Genomic DNA, 17,371 nt, shown 5'->3' on the forward strand with positions numbered 1-17,371 from the left:
ACGGACAGGGACACGGATACGGATACGGGCCAGCTAAGGAGCCCACTTAGGCAGAGCCTGGCAAATATTTTAACAACTTTGTTTCGGCGCAGGCACTGGCCTCCGAAAAAACAGCCAGTAGGGAAGCCTCCTTCGAGATGGAAGTGTACACAGTTAATAATAGAAACCATTTACTATGCAAATATTTGATCGGCGTGGGGGGGTGGAGTCGGGGGCAGCGGGTCACGAGTCCAGGAGTCCAGGAGTCGAGCAATTTTTCACGCTTAGCATATGAGAAGTTTGAGTTTTGGCAGCTGGACGTGAGCGACAGGAGATGAAAGATGAGCGCAGTCGGGATTCGACGCGGGGGCAGTCGGAGTGCAGGCAAATGTGTTTGCCATGAGTTAAGTATGACTTACAGCACTCGGGCGCTGTATGCATTGCATATGCATTGTATAGCGCACCCAGGGACTCCCCCCCCCCCACGAAAGTTTTCGGGGGGAGGGTGGAGGCAGCCATGAAAAATTAAAAAGGGATTGCCAGCTGAAAAGCGTATGCAATGGCAGCTCGAACAACTTTTTCCACTCGCTCGCCTGTCAGCATTTTCTTCACAACTTTTCAGCTTTTTTTCAGCATCATGAAAGATGATATATGTCGGGCAAGTGCTTGAGTTCGAGTGGAATGCGGCTGCGGTGGTGGTGGCGGTGGCGGCTCCGACGGTGCGATGGAGCCTGCGGCCGGGGATGTGGGCTAGTCAGACACATCCGATAAGTGCGCCGCTGGGGCTGAGGCCAGGCCAACCATGTGGCTTGCATTTAATTATGCGGAGTGGAGAAGGAGGGAAGGGCTAATTGAGATGCACAGTTTCTGTGGATGGCAGCAGCTTCTTTGAATGGATTATAGTGTCAGAGCATCTCATTAAACGAATTCGTGAATTTAGACAGTAAAACGTTCTTTATTGGCCCCTCGGGAAAGTGGAGAAAGTACCCATGTTTTGGCGCGATACGATGTCATAGGTCAAGGGACTCCGAAGCCAAGCTTTTGGGCCAGGACTTACCTTGTGCAATCACGAAAATGCGTTGTAAAATGTTGTTGGCCACTCGTAAAAGTGTTGCCAATTCTGTTGTTGCTGCTGCTGCTGCTGTTGCTTTGCCGAACTTTTGGCTTAGTTGTTGCTGGCGATTTGTTGTTTGTTACTTTTGTATTAGCCATAGAACATTGTGGGCTCTGTTGCTTTTGTTGATGGCCCAAAGAGTGGACCTGCTGCTGCTGTTGTTGATGATGTTGCTGTCGTTGCTGCTGCCACTGCCACTGTCGTGCTTCATTGTTTGTGTTTACCGAGAGAGAGAGAGAGACAGATAGATAGATAGAGGGAGAGCGGGAGGGAGTTTTAAAGCCCGGTGCTTATTGTTTTAGCCACTTCTCATGGAATATATTTGGAAACTATTCTATTTGGTTGTCCTCCGGCCTTTTAGGCAATTGTAAGCACTATCTGCTGCCGTTGTTGGTTTTTTCTGTTTGCTGATGAATTGTTCATGGCCATTCGACTGACGATTGGGGAGAACAATAAACATTTAATTTTTAAAATATTTTTCTGTGCTTTGTTGTTGTTTGATTTCCGCCCCCACCTCCCAACCCCTGTTCATGGCAGCCCATATGCCAAAAGATTTATGACCATACCAAATGGCAATCGGTTGACTTGCCCCAGACTCCACCTCCCCCTCCCCATCCACCCTGCGCCATGAATTATGCAATGAAATGTATTTCATTTTTCCCCCGAAACGAGTGTTGAACATTTCTTCTTTATTTTTTTAGGATATGAGTTCTGTTGAGTTGGTCGACAGACGTTCCGTTATTGTTATAAATGAGAAAGAAAATTTTGCTTTAATTTATGGAATTTTTCAACCATTTCTGACATTAAAGCGGCCCAGCCAGGACCCGTTGACACCTCGCTACCGAGTCCTGAAGGATTCTGTCTTTGTCATCGGCTCCCCTACCCCTACCCCTACCCCTTCCCCTCCCCTGTCTTGGGCCATTGTCCTGGAGGCTTCCACTTATTAGTCTGCGTTTTGCAAATATTTGCATACGAGGCACGTTTCAGTCATTTTTCTTCTGCTCCGCTCTGCTCTGCTCGGCTCGGCTCTTTCCTTTTATTTTGTTCATGTTATTATTATTATTACTCTTGCTCTTTGCTGTTATCCAACCGCCAGTCACCCTCCGCCTCTTGGGTTTTCCCATTTTCCTGTCTCCGCTCCGACCTTCGGAGATTTCTTTGCACCACATTAAGTATTGTAACTCGTGGAAAATGGGTAAAAAATATGCAGAGAGAAAAGTATTTAAATCATTTACATCATTTTTTAATGTCCTCTGGGGCCCGCCTGCTGAAATTTCGCAGGAAATGCTAATGGAAGAGTAAAATTCACTTGAAGACGAGCCAACGTTGGGATAACGAGAAAAATTGTTTTTATAGAAATTTTTGAGTATTTTTTTAATGGCTGCTCAAAGAATCAGAGTTACAGAAGTGTTCTTTGGGGTTTAGATACATGTATTTATATGATAAGGAAAGATCATCAGCTAGGAGGCTGATCAGAGGGGTTACAAAGCTTTGATTGGATTACAAAGGATTTAAATGGAAGTTTTTTTTAGGAAGAAATCTGTAAGAGTAGATTGCCTCTTATTAGTTCTTAATCTTTGCTGCTTTTAGAGGAGAAAAGTGCAAAACGAAAGCTGTTATCTCGATAACATAATCCCTAAGATGACCCCCGAATAATCCGCTTAATCCGAGCAGAACACGTGGCCTTATATCAGACAAATGATTTAAAGCTTCCCACCGTAGAGGGAACCCACTCCAGGGGGGGTTTTCTCCCCCGCCCCCTGCTCCCACTGGCCGCCCTGGGAGTCCCCTGATTGCTGCTGTTTTCCGAGACCTTCCATGTACCACATCAATTTGTAATTTGTAAATGAAATTGCCTTTGCTGGCTTCAGCTTCGGCTTCGGCTTCCCTTTTATTTTGTTTTATTAAATTTTTTTTTTTTTTTGCCCTTTCGCACACCAGAAAAATGCAAATTTGTCAAATTGATTTAAAGCCTCGGATGTTGGCCAATTTAAATGCCAAAAAATTAATTACACATGCAGGCCCCAGCCCAGCCCCAGTCCCGGCCGGAAAGTGTTTTCTTCATTTGTTTGTTTCACTTGACACTTTTTGGGGTTTTGAACTTTTGAACTGAACGCTGGTTGCATTACTTGAGGGCACTGGCACTAGCACGAGGATCCGCACAGTATCCACACTCGGCAGAAATCACACATTCAGTTGGCAGCTCCTGTTTCAAGCAACTGCCACTCCGGCCGCAACGAGCACTGCCGCAAGACGCAAACGAACATCGCCCATCGCCACGCTCCCGAATCGACTGACTTGCCGCTGCCAGTCCTCTGCTGCTGGTCCTCCCGAGGCCCGAGGCCCGAGCCGCGCCGAGTGCCTTGGCTCTTATCAGAGCCGAGCGGTGGCCGCCTCGTTGTTGAAAATCGCCTCGTGCAACGCAGTCGCAAAACGAGAGAGAGCGCAGCCGGCTTTGGCAGCACTCGTGTGTGGTGGGTTTCTCTCTCGGGTGCTCGTTGGTGAAATCTCAGTATCTCGAGGAGGACGGCTCTTATCAGTTGTGACTGCTGTGCTGTGCTGTGTGTGTGAGGGACAGGCGACAGTGGAGTGGACAACTGTTATCTCTGGGCTCCTTCGGGCTGTCGGGCTGTATGGCTGTGTGGACGTCTAGTCCTCCATGTTGCCAGGCGTCTGGGCGGAATGTGCCAAAATGTCGAGCAAACAAGGTTGCCAAACTGTTCCCCAGCTTACCAGCGATATGATTTATAATACAAATGTGACCTCCAGCCTCTGGGATATTGATTTGAGATCTCTTTGGCCTGGAAATCACTCACGATGCCCATCTGGGGAATATTGGTTTTCTACAATAGTTATACTTTGCTCCTTACAACCTATGATCTACTTACTTTAGTGGGGAGAATCACTGTTTGTTGATACATGGCCTCTTATGGCCGCCATTCCATTCTACAAGGTTCGCACCCGTCAAGGAAGGCCACAGAGGAACCCCAATGCAAGCAAAGGTCTCTCATTTGTTCCTGTTTTCTTGCTAATTGTTGATATGGATTGAGAGATTAAGAGATTGGAGCTAGTCCCCTCATAACTTGTAGCAATTGCTGGCCAGCAGCGCGGACCATGGGTCCAAGTCGTGTTTTGTCCCGCCACAATGGACGCCTCCGCCCGCCTGTCACTGGGGAACATTCATTCCGACTTTCATGCTCCTGTCAACTGTCGGAGTCGGGAGTGTTTTGTTTCTGGCCACCTTGTGGCCATTCCTCTTTGCAGCCATCCAGCTTGCTGATGCATCCACTCTTGCCACAAGGAGATGCCAGCGGAGTTTCCTATGGCAAAATCAATTCATGGCCCGTCGCAGCATGACAGCCTGGTTTATTGGCTTCCATTTGGCCCGCTAAAGAGGCCAAACTAATTACCGTGCATAATAAATCAGATCCCTGTCATAGTTTGCCATTAGCCTGACACCACCCCCTCGAGCTCTTCTAGCATTTATGCAAATTGCAAGGAATACGAGTGCCACAAGGCAGCCACGGACTGGACGGGAGTCCCGTGCACCTCGCTGCCTGGTCCTTGCCCCGGGGCCCTATGCATTATTAATTGCAATTTGTTTGCTATTTTTTCCAAGAATATGTACATTCGCCCTGACCGGCCCGGCCCTAACCCAATCAGGGACATGATTGTTGTTGCCACCACGCTGACAATCGAGTTTATTTATGCAAAATTAATTGATTTCCATTGAAAATGATGGAAAAACAGGAACTGCAATTGACACATTTTCCTTGAGACATCGCCAGACAAAGGGGGGGGTCTAATGACGGGTAATTTATAATTGTGGCACAATTGAGAGCTTTTTAAAATGGCAGCCAATCGAAGAAACATGTGGCGTGACTCCACAGATGATTGGCCTGGCTAAATGGCAACAAATTGATCAGGCAGTGCCATTACTCGTTGTGTGTGGTGTGGTGTGGTGTGTGCAGGATTAGGGGTTTCATTGCCCCGTTCCACCACCATCCCGTGTTCCCATAGCTTATATAAATCAAAAGGAACGCAGAATGATGAACACTCCTGCCTAGTATTGAAAGAATGATTGGTTTCTGTGGAATTCAGACAGTTAGATACTTGCTTCCCCTCTCTGTACGGCTGCCCCTTACCTCAGTTGCCTGAAAAAGTTAATTTTCTTGCGCACTTCGGATAGATTGTGCATGTGATCGTCGAGGAACTTGAAGGCTAGTCCCGTCTTGTGCTCGAAGTCGTTGGTGGGCAAGCGATTGAACATGGGATCAGGGGTCTCGCTGCGCGACGCCAGGGACTTGAGGCGCGAGGGAAACGGCTGGGAGTAGTGGCGCGTGTAGCTGGACACCAGCGGCAGCTCCAGGTCGTCCTCAATGTCGGACGCCTCATAGCGGGAGCTACGAGAGGGATTAGAGAATGTAGCACCGCCAAATGGGGGGGACTGATCCCCACTTACTCGTCCATATTGAATGACTGAAAGTTGACCAGCTTCCGTTCCAGCGAACGGACCACCCTCTGCATCTTGGCCCCCTCTTCGAGCATTTCCTGGGTGGTGGTCTTCATGTACTGGTAATCCCTGGCCACCGGGTCCCAGAGCCTAGTCTTACGCTTGCACGACGCTTGCATGTTGTGTTGTGATTGAAGCTAGTATCGAACGGGGTATTGAACGTATTGAATGGGAACTGAGAAAGTGAATGGGAAGCTGAAAGCCGGAAAGCCTGACAGCCTGAAAGGTTTCTCAGAGCAGAGGTGGGGGACTACTAGGCTGATTTCTGTAGCACAGTACTCGATTGCCTCTCTCTCTCTCTGTCATAATGCCATGCACATAAAGCAGAAATCACGTCATTAAGCAGAGGAGGAGAGAGATTTGGCAGCACCAGCAGCAGCAGCAGCCAATGAACAATATTATGAATGCCACAATTGAATTCACAAACGGATTTATTGTTGGCGGAGGTTTTGTGAATGGTTTTCTGAATCAACAGACGATGAAAATGAAAATCGAAAACCGAAAACCGAGAACCGAGAACCGAGAATGGAATACTGGGTCAGCAGCAGAAGGTTTCCCACAAGCAGCCATTCGATGCGATGCCAATCAATGCATTGCCATGGCGGGAGTGCCGTGGCAGAGCTTTGGGTCTGTTTAGCGGGCAGCCGGGCCAATGCAATGCAGTGGCCAATAACAATGGCCGATTGGCTCTTTGGCGGCTATCATAATGAGTTGCCACCTCTGTTTGCTCTGGCGGCATCATTAATACGGGCTAATTAAACAAATATTACGCGAGTCTACGCGGACGAGAGTGGCGCTGATTGTGTGTGTGTCTGTGCTTCATTAGGCACGAGGGTGTGCCAGTGTGTGTGTGTGTGTGTCGGTAGAGATGAGAGCGTGACACGATCTGGATACAAATTTAAGGATGGAAATACCCAAAGGCGGGCTTTTCAAGCAACGATCCATGGAGATCACTCGTCTAACGAGTCTTGTCACGTATGTATTTCCATCTTTATCTGGTATCTGGTATCTGTATCTGTATCTGTGTATCTGCTTGTATCAACCAGTCCTGGGCACAGGGGTCGTCGATGACACCCAACCCCAATGCGGGGCCGGCTAGGTGTGTGGCCAGAGAAATGAAGCAGAAAATGAATGCAGGGGGGGGGAGTGGGGGAGTGGAGGCGCCCCAGCATGTGGCTCATAATTTATGCGGCAGCATTTGGCATGCGTTGCATTTCGCGGCGCATAATTTGCATTTTTAAGCATTTTCGCAGTGCATCGGTGGTGTCGCGACTCCGACTGGCACTCCCAATCCAAGGCCAGCAGCCGTCAGCTGTAAGGCGTCTGGGGGGAGCCGCGAAAGCGTTTCCAAACGCAATTAGGGACATGGACACGGGGACCGTCAGAGGGTGGGGGGGATGGCTGCCGAAGATGGTGGAACAAGTCAAGTTTCTCACCTCAAAGTCTCTCTGCCTCACAGTTGACTTGGCCAAGGTTTTTTCGGGGAGGCAGGCAGCCGTGCCGCACTTAACAAATTAATGTCAAGCCACAATAAAAGTCAACAGCTGGTTGCCGCTTGTGGGCAGTGCCAGCCCAAAGAGAGAGGGGGGAGGGGAAAATGGGGGAGAAATGGAGGTGAAAGCTGCAGCTGCAGAAAGCAAAGCTGAGTGCAATGTCATGCTGCGACTTGTGCAAGGAGCTGCTGCTCAGAGTAGATGCCGACACACGCACAAGTTACATGAATATATAAAGAGTGTATATAAATGTACACTGAGAGAAAGACCTTATTCCCAATATGCTCTCATCGAAAGTAGGAACCCGATGGGGTCTGTGGCAGGTAAAGAAAGGGATGTTCAAGGACGTACAGGGAACAGGGTGGGTACAGGGCGCCTATCACATATTCGTATCTTCGAATTGTGGGTATCTTCGAAAAGGACCAACCATTTCTCCCATTTCTAATAGTCTCCGATAAAATGCTGTCGGAGCAATCGCAGTACAGATATCTGTGAAGCTCCATGCTTTTTTCAGTCCTAAAGTTAAGTAAATGGCCGTGGCCCCATGAATTACGAGTAGATCTGTTTCCGGTATATAGTTTTCTATTCTCTTGGAATAAAATTTTGATTTAATTCCTATAAATTTAATTTAATTTGTATTTATTATTTATTTATTTATTATTTATTTATTTATTATTTATTTTCTTTTTATTTATTATTTCTTTTTTTTTATTTATTTCTTTTTAAATTATTTAATTTTTATTAATTTACTATTTATTTTTCTTTAATTTTTATTGATTTATTACTTATTTTTTATTAATTTATATTATTTTTATTTATTATTTATTTATTTTTTATTTATTTAATTTGTATATATCATTTATTTATTTAATTTTTATTTATCTATTTATTTATTATTTATTTCTTATTAATTGATTTATTTTTTATTAATTTATTATTTATTTTTCTTTAATTTTTATTGATTTAATATTTATTTATTTTTAATTTTTATCTTTTTTATTTAATTTTAATTTTTTATTTATTATGTATTGATTTATTACTTAATATTGTTTTATTAGTCTTGATTGAGTCTTTTTTCTGGTTTCAGTTCTTGCATACTTTTGGCTAACAAAAATGGTAATTAGAAATTCGCCACATTTTTCTTGGCGTGTACAAATACGCACTCGCAGATTTGCAGGCGTTCTAAAGTTTTCAGGGGGTCTCGTTCCGGCAGCGATGCTAAATCAAATTTCACTCTCGACCCGTTTTGAGATCCAGTTTAAATATCAAATAATCAGATTGCCGGCATGCACATCATCGCTTTATATCCGCACTCGCACTCGCACTCGCACTTTTATCCACACTCGCACTCCAACCTTCCTCCCCCTCAGATGGAGCTTCCCTTTCTGCCAACAGCCAGGCTTCTGCTGCTGCTGAGTCGTGCATGCTTAAGAGTTTTTCCCCTGTCCCGCTGTCTCGCGTTTGGCCCGAGATTTGGCGCTTGACATATAATTTTTATGTCGCTGTCCAAGTGTCTACGCGGAGCCGTTGCCCGAACGGGGACGGGACTCCCCTTAATGTATCTAGCAACATAATATATGTATGTACATGCCAGTCCCGCAAGGCCCCCCCCACAAGCAGCTTTAAAGTCTCTCTCTCCCCTCTCCCCTGTTTCCGTATCCGTTATTTGCGTAAGACGGAAACTTCTGGCACGCACGTTCGCCCCAACTTTTGATGGTCGGAGGTGTGAAATTTTCGAGCTGCAGCAAGCAAATAGGCATAAAATTATTTAAAACGCGCCTGCATAAAAGGATCCACTCTGGAGAGCCGCATAAATATAAAGCATAAAATTGTTTGTTGCCCCCGCACCAGGCGCACTCTTGGGCCTCCTCCTTTAAAGTGCAGGCACAGCCGAAGCGGTACCGTCGTCGAGTTATTCTTTATTTCGGATCAGCTGGCAGGGCAGACAATCCTCGCAAAAGCCTGTCAGCAATGTACACGTTGTTCCTTCCGATGAAGGGTCTATGAGGAAGGGTTTCCCTCCCCTCTATGGGCAGAATAGAAATGTATTTCGTATTTCTGAGTGGAATTTCATGCCTGGACATGGACATGGACCGGGATCTGGCCCTGGCCCTGGCCTGTTCATATGACTTTTTCTGCTGTTTCCCCGCTTCCTGTGGCAGCCTGTGGCCAAAACAACTTCACGGCACTTTGAGTCAGCTAACGGCAGCAGAAGCAGCAGGAGCAGCAGATGCTACTGCGGCGGCGGCGGGGGGGCGCAAGTGGAAAAAATGCAGTTAAATGAGCGGAAATGCAAAATTAACTCGCCACGAAAGCACAGAACAAACAAAGAAATTGTTGTACAACTAAAAAAAAAACCCCACCTCACACACACACACACACACAGACACAGATACATGCCAGAGCAAAGCAAAATGAAGAGGAAATGGAAATGGAAAATGAGAAAATCAAGTGCCGTAGAAAAAGGAGTAGCCGGCTGAAGAAAAAATGCGATTGAAAGCAGTAAAGCGGCAGCCAAACGAGGACCTGCGGAGAGGAGAGGAGAGGAGAGCGGAGCAGAGGAGAACAAATATATTATAGCAGAATAAACGTTGCCACTTGGCCAAATTTAATGCAAATATTTGGCCAACCGCAAAAGAAGGAGGCCTGGAATGTTGTTCTTCCCTTCTGCATGAAGGGTGTGAGGGGAGGAGAGGGGAGGAGGTCCCGATGCCGAATTGGAAAATGAAGTGGCTAAAATAGATTGGCCTTGTGGAAACTACGTTAAATCAGCAGCTATATATGCTGGTCTTTCTAACGAGCTTTACCATTTAATTGTGGAGCAGCTCAAGGTCCTACAGGCTGCAGATGGACCTGAGACAAGGAAAAATACAGCCTGATTAAAGGACATGGCTATATAGACCTTATATATGCGTCAAACAGGCTAAAGTGATCTGGGATCATCAATGGTTTAGGTGATTGGAGACTCTGATGCATAAATTTATCCATCTTCTTAATAAATATACCCTGTTTGCTTTTAACCGACAAATCGATAAGAAAAAGAACCCTAAAAGAAGCTATAGTACGGAATGCATCATTGCCGTTAAGCAGGCCTCAAAACATTACACCTAATCGATGATGATACGACCGTGATACCTGATCATTGATCACCGATACGTTGTCCGATGAACGCAATCAATGATAGATGTTTTTCATGGTTTCATCTCGTTAAACCTCCCCGTCGGCCTGGCCTGGGCCTTAATATTAAGAAGACGTTGCTTCCTTCCTTATATAAACTCGTATATATCAATTATATAGAGGAGAAAGATCGGCGAATCCTTGGCCAGGAATTCCGCTGAGCTTGATAAATAGGAGAGAAACGTTTCAGAATTGTGAATGATTTATCTGTTCGTCTTCCGGTTCTGCGCCGGACTGCTGTGTATTCGCGTGCTGTGACAGCGACGCACTTTTCAGGGTTTTCGAAATTGTATTTAATTGGTGGGGTCGGGAGCCAGGGGGAAGGAGTCCCTCGTTTGGTATTTAAAATTAAACAAACAAAGCAGAGCTCTGCAGAGCTCTGCAGAGCCATGAAAATGACAATAAAAATAACAGAACAGAAAAAAAAAGAAAGAAATGTACGGATAGAATAGAGGAGAAGGAGTCCTTGCCTCTGGGCTCTGCACGTGGCATTCGTTGGCGGCTGTTCACTTGGCACTGACTTTGGCGCTTCCAGCCGCACTTGCTGGGTACAATTAATGGCCACCTTTCAGCCTCCACCGACGCCTCCACCGATTCCGCGCAATTATTGCGGCCATTGTGGAGGAGCCTTTTGCCAAGTGTCTTGTGTGTCATCGTCACCGCTAAATTTAACATAATCCTCGAATGCTCCGGAGGGACTGGCTATTGTCCGACGTGCCCGCTATTCCCGTTCTGTCTGGGCGCCAGGAAATTTTGTTGGCAGCTGGCGCGACTTGGCCAGGATGCTATGTGAGGTCCTTTGTTAGCCCTTTACTTGCTCAGTTCTGCCATTCTGCCAGTCTCCCATTTGACTTTTCCTTTTGCGCATAATTAATTTCACGTTCTTGCCAAAAATTATGCGACAGGATTTGTTTTTCCTCCCCCTGCCCCCTGCCATCGCGCGGAGTCTCTCACTCTGATTCCGCGCTGGATTGTTCAGTTTGTTGTATTTATTTTGCATTTTGGCAGCATCTTGTTAGCTGCCTTTTGAACTTAAACCCTGGACTCGGCCACTCGGAAGGCATCTGCGGAACCCCCCGCCCCCCTCCCCGACATAATCAGGGTAAACGGCTAAGCGGCTCAGAGACGCTGCGAAACGCGATCCCATTTGAGGCAGTCACGTTTAGTCCTTAAAGAATAAAGCAGGAATCCTTTAAATTGTTGGGTTCTCTAAAGGCCAATGACCTCCATGGGAGTTCGGGAAGTTGTACAATATATTCTGTGTAAAAGCTACATATGTGAATAATATTTGCATATTTGCAGGAGTTTGAAGGAGGAGATATTTGTGATTGTTCCTGTGCAATTGGGTTCCAAAAAAATATATATCCGAATGGAATCGTTTAATAGATTAAAAGGGAAAAAGTTCAACAATTATGTATAAATTTATAAGACATTCACAGACATTCTGATGTGAGTTTATCGTTTAAAATTTTGTATTCCTACCACCTTACAATAACTCGACAAAGAGCGTTTCAATCTTACTCGTTACTCGTTCTCTTGAGAAGGCAAACGTCCATTGGGATTAGTTAGACGGATCGACAGCTGATTGGCGCACTTCTTTGAGGAGACGGCGAGAGCGATCTCACCGCAGTTGATGCGGCTCGACCTCCAGCTTACGGAATTGCCTGGAATTTCTTGAAGCCAGAGGTCAGCTTTGTTAGAGCCGTAACCGATGTTGGACATCAAATACTGGCCCTTGAAGCGACAACGTACTCTGTTGTCTATACCTTTAGGCTTGAGACTTGGCCTAGCAATCCAACTGGTGACGGATGAAGTGCTTGGAGCGCTTCTTGTTGATCTTGGGCCGAATCGCTGGCGAATCGTTCCTTTGGAGCTAATTGTCAAGATCACGCCAACAAGAGCTGTCTGGCATCTTGACTCTCAAATAATATCGATATATATAGATCCAAACTATGGTATTTAGGAGGGATGTTCCTTGGGGGACTTAGAATATGAAACAACATATATCGTAACAGATAAAACTATTAAAAACTGAACAGTTTCAAGGTTAATCTTCACCGACTCACCTTCATTTCTTTACAATACTAACTTTATAAATAAAAAGTCATTACATTGCAGACAAACGAAATGTATATACATAAGTCGATGGCCCTGCCTAATCCTTTAGAGCCTTGGCAGCACATTTCTCTTCATGATTCGACTCGTTCACACTTGGCCATTTGTAATTGTTTCGGCCCTGCAATCGATAACAATTTAAATCCATTGCTGCCAATAAACAATTATTGCTGTTGCCGGCAAAACGAAACTGGGACCGAAATATCTATGCTCCGGCCACTGGCGCCTCTGTGCAGCTGCCGCGGCTCAAATGGGGCCTAGGCGAGCAGCCCATTAGCCACAGGCGGGCAGTCGCACTCGAGTGTAAGCCATGGCCAGACACAATGCTGGATGGCAGCTGAACGGCTGAGCTTTTTATCTTCATAAAAACGCAGCCAGACAGAACAGACAGAGGCGGACAGACCGGCAGACTGGCAGACAGACCGCCAGACCGCCAGACATACAGAACCACCCAGACAGAATCCAAAACGAAATTCATTGCAAAAATGTTCGGGAATTGGCGACCGAAATATGGGACTGGGGGAGGGGAGGGAGACTCCACTAAACGGGAAAATCCATCGAGGAGCACTAAATAAAGTTCGCAGTGAAAAACTATTAGGGGGGGGCGCAAAAAAATTCACTTAGAATGTCATAGACAGAAAATAACAACAGCCCCCAACAAAAACAAGAAAAAAAGAGGTGTTTTCCCCCCTTTTTGCAAATTAGAAAAGAGGCAATGGAAAGGCCATGTTCGAGAGTGGATGGGATTGCAGTGGGCCAAGAGAAACAAACCGAAACAGGAAATTAAAATCGAATCGTGTATGTCTGGTATCTATGAAAATACCTATACAATTGTATGGTATGTACCATATATATTTCTACGCAGACTGGCACACCAGAGAAGGCCAGAGGCTCTTGGGACACCCTCTGATAACACTAGTCAACAAAGTTGGACTTTTTTCCTGGAGTATATCGACTTTGGGGCTTTTAATTTTTTTTCAATTAATTATTATTTTTAATTTATATTTTTATATTTTAATTTTTTAATTAATTTTTTTTTAAATATTTTTTAGTATTAGGTTTTTTTATTTTTAGGAAATAAAAATAAAAAGGGTATTATTTTAAATGTTTTTTTCTGAGGTAAGCTTGCGAGAACCAGTTATCCCTAGTTTTGAAGAGTTTTGCTATTTTAAAAAATTAAAAAAAAAAGATTCTTTTTGTTTAATAGTTTATTACTTCACTAGGCTTCGTTTTAGGCATCGCTTGTAAAAATCTAGGGTTAAAAGGCAGTTAGGCTGCAGCCCCCAGAACACATTTATATTCTACCAAAATTTTACAATTATTTCTGCTTCAATCTCAGTACATAATTCTTCATTTTCTCGGAGAACTATTAGAAGAAGAATCTGCTATGCCCAGATTCTTCAAGAGTACCAACAGGGCTCGAGACATTGTGGCACAATCTCTTGGCTTGGGATGTACTGCTTGACTATTGAAGACTTTGCATCCAAAAATACCCACCGAAAGGTAGGTAATTCTTTAAGAAAATGTATGGCCTGAAATCTATCAATGAAAGTGGGTCTAACGCTGTTCTTTTATGCCTTTTCTGTTGTTTAGTGTAAGTAGACGGCCAAATACTCGCACAGAAAGTGTTTAATTTGATATGGCCCTGGGGAACGGGAACGAGGAGTGGGACGGAGACGGAGACGGACGGGTCACAGCTCAGCATTGGGCAGTCAAAAGTTTGGCTCGTTACCTTGACTCCTAGAATTTATGTTGAAAGTTTTTCTGGGTCTGTGTCTGTGCCCCTCTGTGTCTGTGCCCCTCTGTGTCGGTGTCTCCGCGCGTGGGCAAATTATGCAATTTTAACGCATAAATTTCACGACCCGCGACTCGCCCCGCGGCCGCGACCCTTGCAGGGGAGGAAGCTCCAGACTCAGTCGCATTCCCAGTGCCAGGCCCATCTTCGACTTCCTCCAGGAACTTCGACCCAACTGCGACTGTCTAATTAAAGCACCCAGCTGCCGGAGCATCTTTCCTGTCCCAGTCGCAGTCCTAGTCTCTGTCCGGGTTCCCCTCGCAGCCTGCAATGCAGCAGTGGGTGGGTATCCCCCCGAAGAGAACAAAACTTTTTATAGCCTAGCGGAGAGTATTCTTTCCTATATAAACGATCCAGAATGGGTAGCATTTCATCTTTTTCATCGAAACTCCCATGAGGAAGAAAGATCTCCCGCAATGCGCCTCAGCAGATATCTGCTCAGATATTCATATATCACCTTTAAGTGTATTCCATCTTCGTATCGGCCTGGTTAGTGTCTGGGGCCTGGTGAGGGTCCCGCTCGTAAATATAAAAGTTGGCATCGCTCCCCGGAGACAAATCGGTTTGATTTTGATTGCATCTTTTACGGCCTTTGGCACCTTATAACTTTCCAGCTTCACCTTGCCCGACCGGCCGCCTGAATGTTTCAAGTGGCAACGAGGGCCGAAGCCAACAAGGGGTCGGGCTCGAGGTGGAGCCCAAAAAATTACTATCATGACTGCCGCTCGTCTTAATCCAGCCATCCGCCACTCGGCCCCTTTGCCACTCTGCCCCTTTGCCACTCTGCCCCAGGCCAAACTGCAGTTGGGGGGCATTATTGAGCATGTCCTGTATGTGTTTCGTCATGTTCTGTCTCTCCTCAGCCTTGTGTCCTCTCTGCTTGGTCCTTGGTCCTTGTTTGCCGTCCGCTCGGTTTTTCTTGCCGGGATAAGCTCGTAAAACTTTTCGTAAGCCAACAGCCACCAAAGAGGAAGAAAAACTTGAGTTTGTTTATTTGTTGTTTCGCTTTTCCGCTTTTGTTTTTTGTTTGCCGGAAGTTTTACGAGAATGCGTGAGCCGAAAGGTGGCCAAACGGCATGGGGACCAGGAGCTATAGGGTTTTGCCTCTGGTCTTTAATGAATCGTCGTATGGGGGGGGAGCAGGCGGAGTCACCTTTGAGCAAAGTGGAGAAATGGCGCCCACAGGAAGAGGCGGAGAGTCGTGCCCTGGCCGGCAGAAAATGTCACTCACAAAATACTTTTACAATTGAAATGTCAATAATGTTTTATGACATTGGAACGAAACAGACTGGAAGAGGGACGTGGAGAATAAACCTCAAACAACAAAAAGAGGCGGCCGGGCCGAAAATATTTTCATTCGCCCGACAAATCTTGACATGCAACAGCAATCAAAAGCGAAGGACGGGCAGGGGCAGGGGGACACCATTTTGTGGCCTGTCTAGCGGTGTTTGCCTGAAATTGGCCACAAACCAAAACATAAAGTAGAAGCGGAAAAAAAGGAGAGCGAGAGAAAGAGGCGGGGCAGAAATCCAATTCAAAATGCCATCAGACATTCTAATTTCATTCATTTTTCAATAGAAACTCACTCACTTCCTTAGGGCCGCATAAATTTCGATTCTGATAAGGTGGAACAGGCCAGAACCGACGTCAGCGCCCAGAGTGAGGGACTGTTCCTCTGGCGTGACAGCAAATGTTGGCTTACACTCGTTTCGGCGAAATTGAATTTCTGTTTCTATGATTTCAGTTTGTAGTCTGCAATTGTAGTCCTTCATGGAACCCATAGACTGCAAGGCCGTCATGGAAGGCCGCATTAACCGAAGGAATCCTAACTGAACCATAAATCTGAACCACCTTATCCTTGAAAGACAGCCCTCGCTTCAGCCAAGTGCAAGTTTCCCATTCAGCATGTTTATCTCTCTCTTCTCTTCTGTTCTGTTCTGTTGTCTTTTCTTCCTCCTAACGCTTTCCATTTGCATTCGCGGCACGACTGCAGAGGTGACACTAACCCATTTCGAGGCGTTACCGCAGCACCATCTGCACTCCAGAAATGCAGAAATGCAGAATGGCAGCTGGAAGGTGAGACAAATATTTTGGGAGTATTTCAATCTTCGTGTATCTGATTTCTAGATGGGGTTTCCAGGTAGGAAACCTGCGTTAAGGACTTGCTAGGGGGCAAAGTTTTGGAAGATACAACTTTTCCAAAGAACTGGCATAGAAAAGATACATTTTCCAAAGACTCAGCAGCCTCAGCAGCCTCCTCCATGCCTTTATCTGTAGTTTCTTCTTGTAGTTCCGGATCCATATTGCATTGAATGGCTACGCAGGCCACGAAGGTCGTTAGTTGGGCCCTGGGCCCGCGGCGAGATGCTGGCCAAATGAAATTAGCCATTACGCATTGTTTGATCTGGCAAGTGCAATTGAATTGGACCGCAAAATGATAATTAGCATCATAAAGCAGGGCTCCAGAGTTCCGTGTAAACTAATTAAAACCGTAATTACAAGTACGGCGACTGCAAGGACGGGCCGGCACTGGTCGAGCATCGACGGACACGTTTCGCCCGGAATGCAATCACCAATGAATTGTGGCAATTATTGCTTTATAAATAACTGTAAGCGCACTGCCAGCAAGTGGTCCTCACGGGGTACAAATGTGGGTGTGCATTTATTGGGGCGTCTGTGTGTGTTTGTGCAGGCAATTTATGAGCCTCAATGCGACGTCTTTCCCTCCCTCTTGAGCCGAAAAGCAGGCCCATGAAATGTTCTGCCGCTGATTAGATATTAAGCCACGAGAGCCGCAGTTCGATCTGAAAGATGAAAGATGCTAATGAGCAATAATTGATTTAGGTATCAAGGATATATTTCTGTGATTCGTTTTTCAAATTATTTGCTCTTTTCTGTCCTCAAACCGAATTCATAGCTCTTTCGGCTCAAGGGATAGTCTGTGTGTGAGCAGGGACCCACCCATTCTACCCCCTATACAAAGGGCTAATAGCAGCACCAGCCAGTACACAGGGCACGATAGTCCTACTGGAGATCCTACTGCTCAGACCCGCAGTGTTCCAATGTCGGATGCTAATATTAATCCCAGTGTATTCTGAGCTGTACACTACGAAAGTGTTCTCTTTCGTTGTCTTCTTTACAATTTACCGTTTGCTATTGTTCACTGGCTGTCCCATGATGAAATG

The 17,371-nt window shown here is 45.8% G+C and overlaps 2 protein-coding genes and 1 pseudogene across 2 annotated transcripts in view; all 3 read right to left on the minus strand.

The window, feature by feature from the left end:
- Positions 1–3,504, minus strand: part of LOC108163767 — a 34,250-nt gene extending 30,746 nt beyond the window's left edge. Inside the window, 2 exon segments of the mRNA XM_017299242.2 lie at positions 1,037–1,526; positions 3,223–3,504. The gene's annotated coding sequence lies outside the window, so the exon portion shown is untranslated.
- Positions 3,505–4,761: 1,257 nt separating this feature from the next.
- On the minus strand, positions 4,762–5,845 carry LOC108163768. Its single transcript, XM_017299243.2, has 3 exons — positions 5,556–5,845; positions 5,239–5,496; positions 4,762–5,181 (listed from the first exon to the last, which is right to left on the minus strand). Exons 1-3 carry the CDS (start codon positions 5,723–5,725, stop codon positions 5,157–5,159), a joined length of 453 nt encoding a protein of 150 aa, XP_017154732.2. The 5' UTR covers positions 5,726–5,845; the 3' UTR covers positions 4,762–5,156.
- Positions 5,846–11,743: 5,898 nt separating this feature from the next.
- Positions 11,744–12,348, minus strand: LOC117188718 (annotated as a pseudogene).
- Between the last annotated feature and the right edge of the window lie 5,023 nt (positions 12,349–17,371).

The sequence above is a fragment of the Drosophila miranda genome, chromosome 4 (assembly GCF_003369915.1).
Source record: "Drosophila miranda strain MSH22 chromosome 4, D.miranda_PacBio2.1, whole genome shotgun sequence".
Lineage (NCBI taxonomy): Eukaryota > Metazoa > Arthropoda > Insecta > Diptera > Drosophilidae > Drosophila > Drosophila miranda.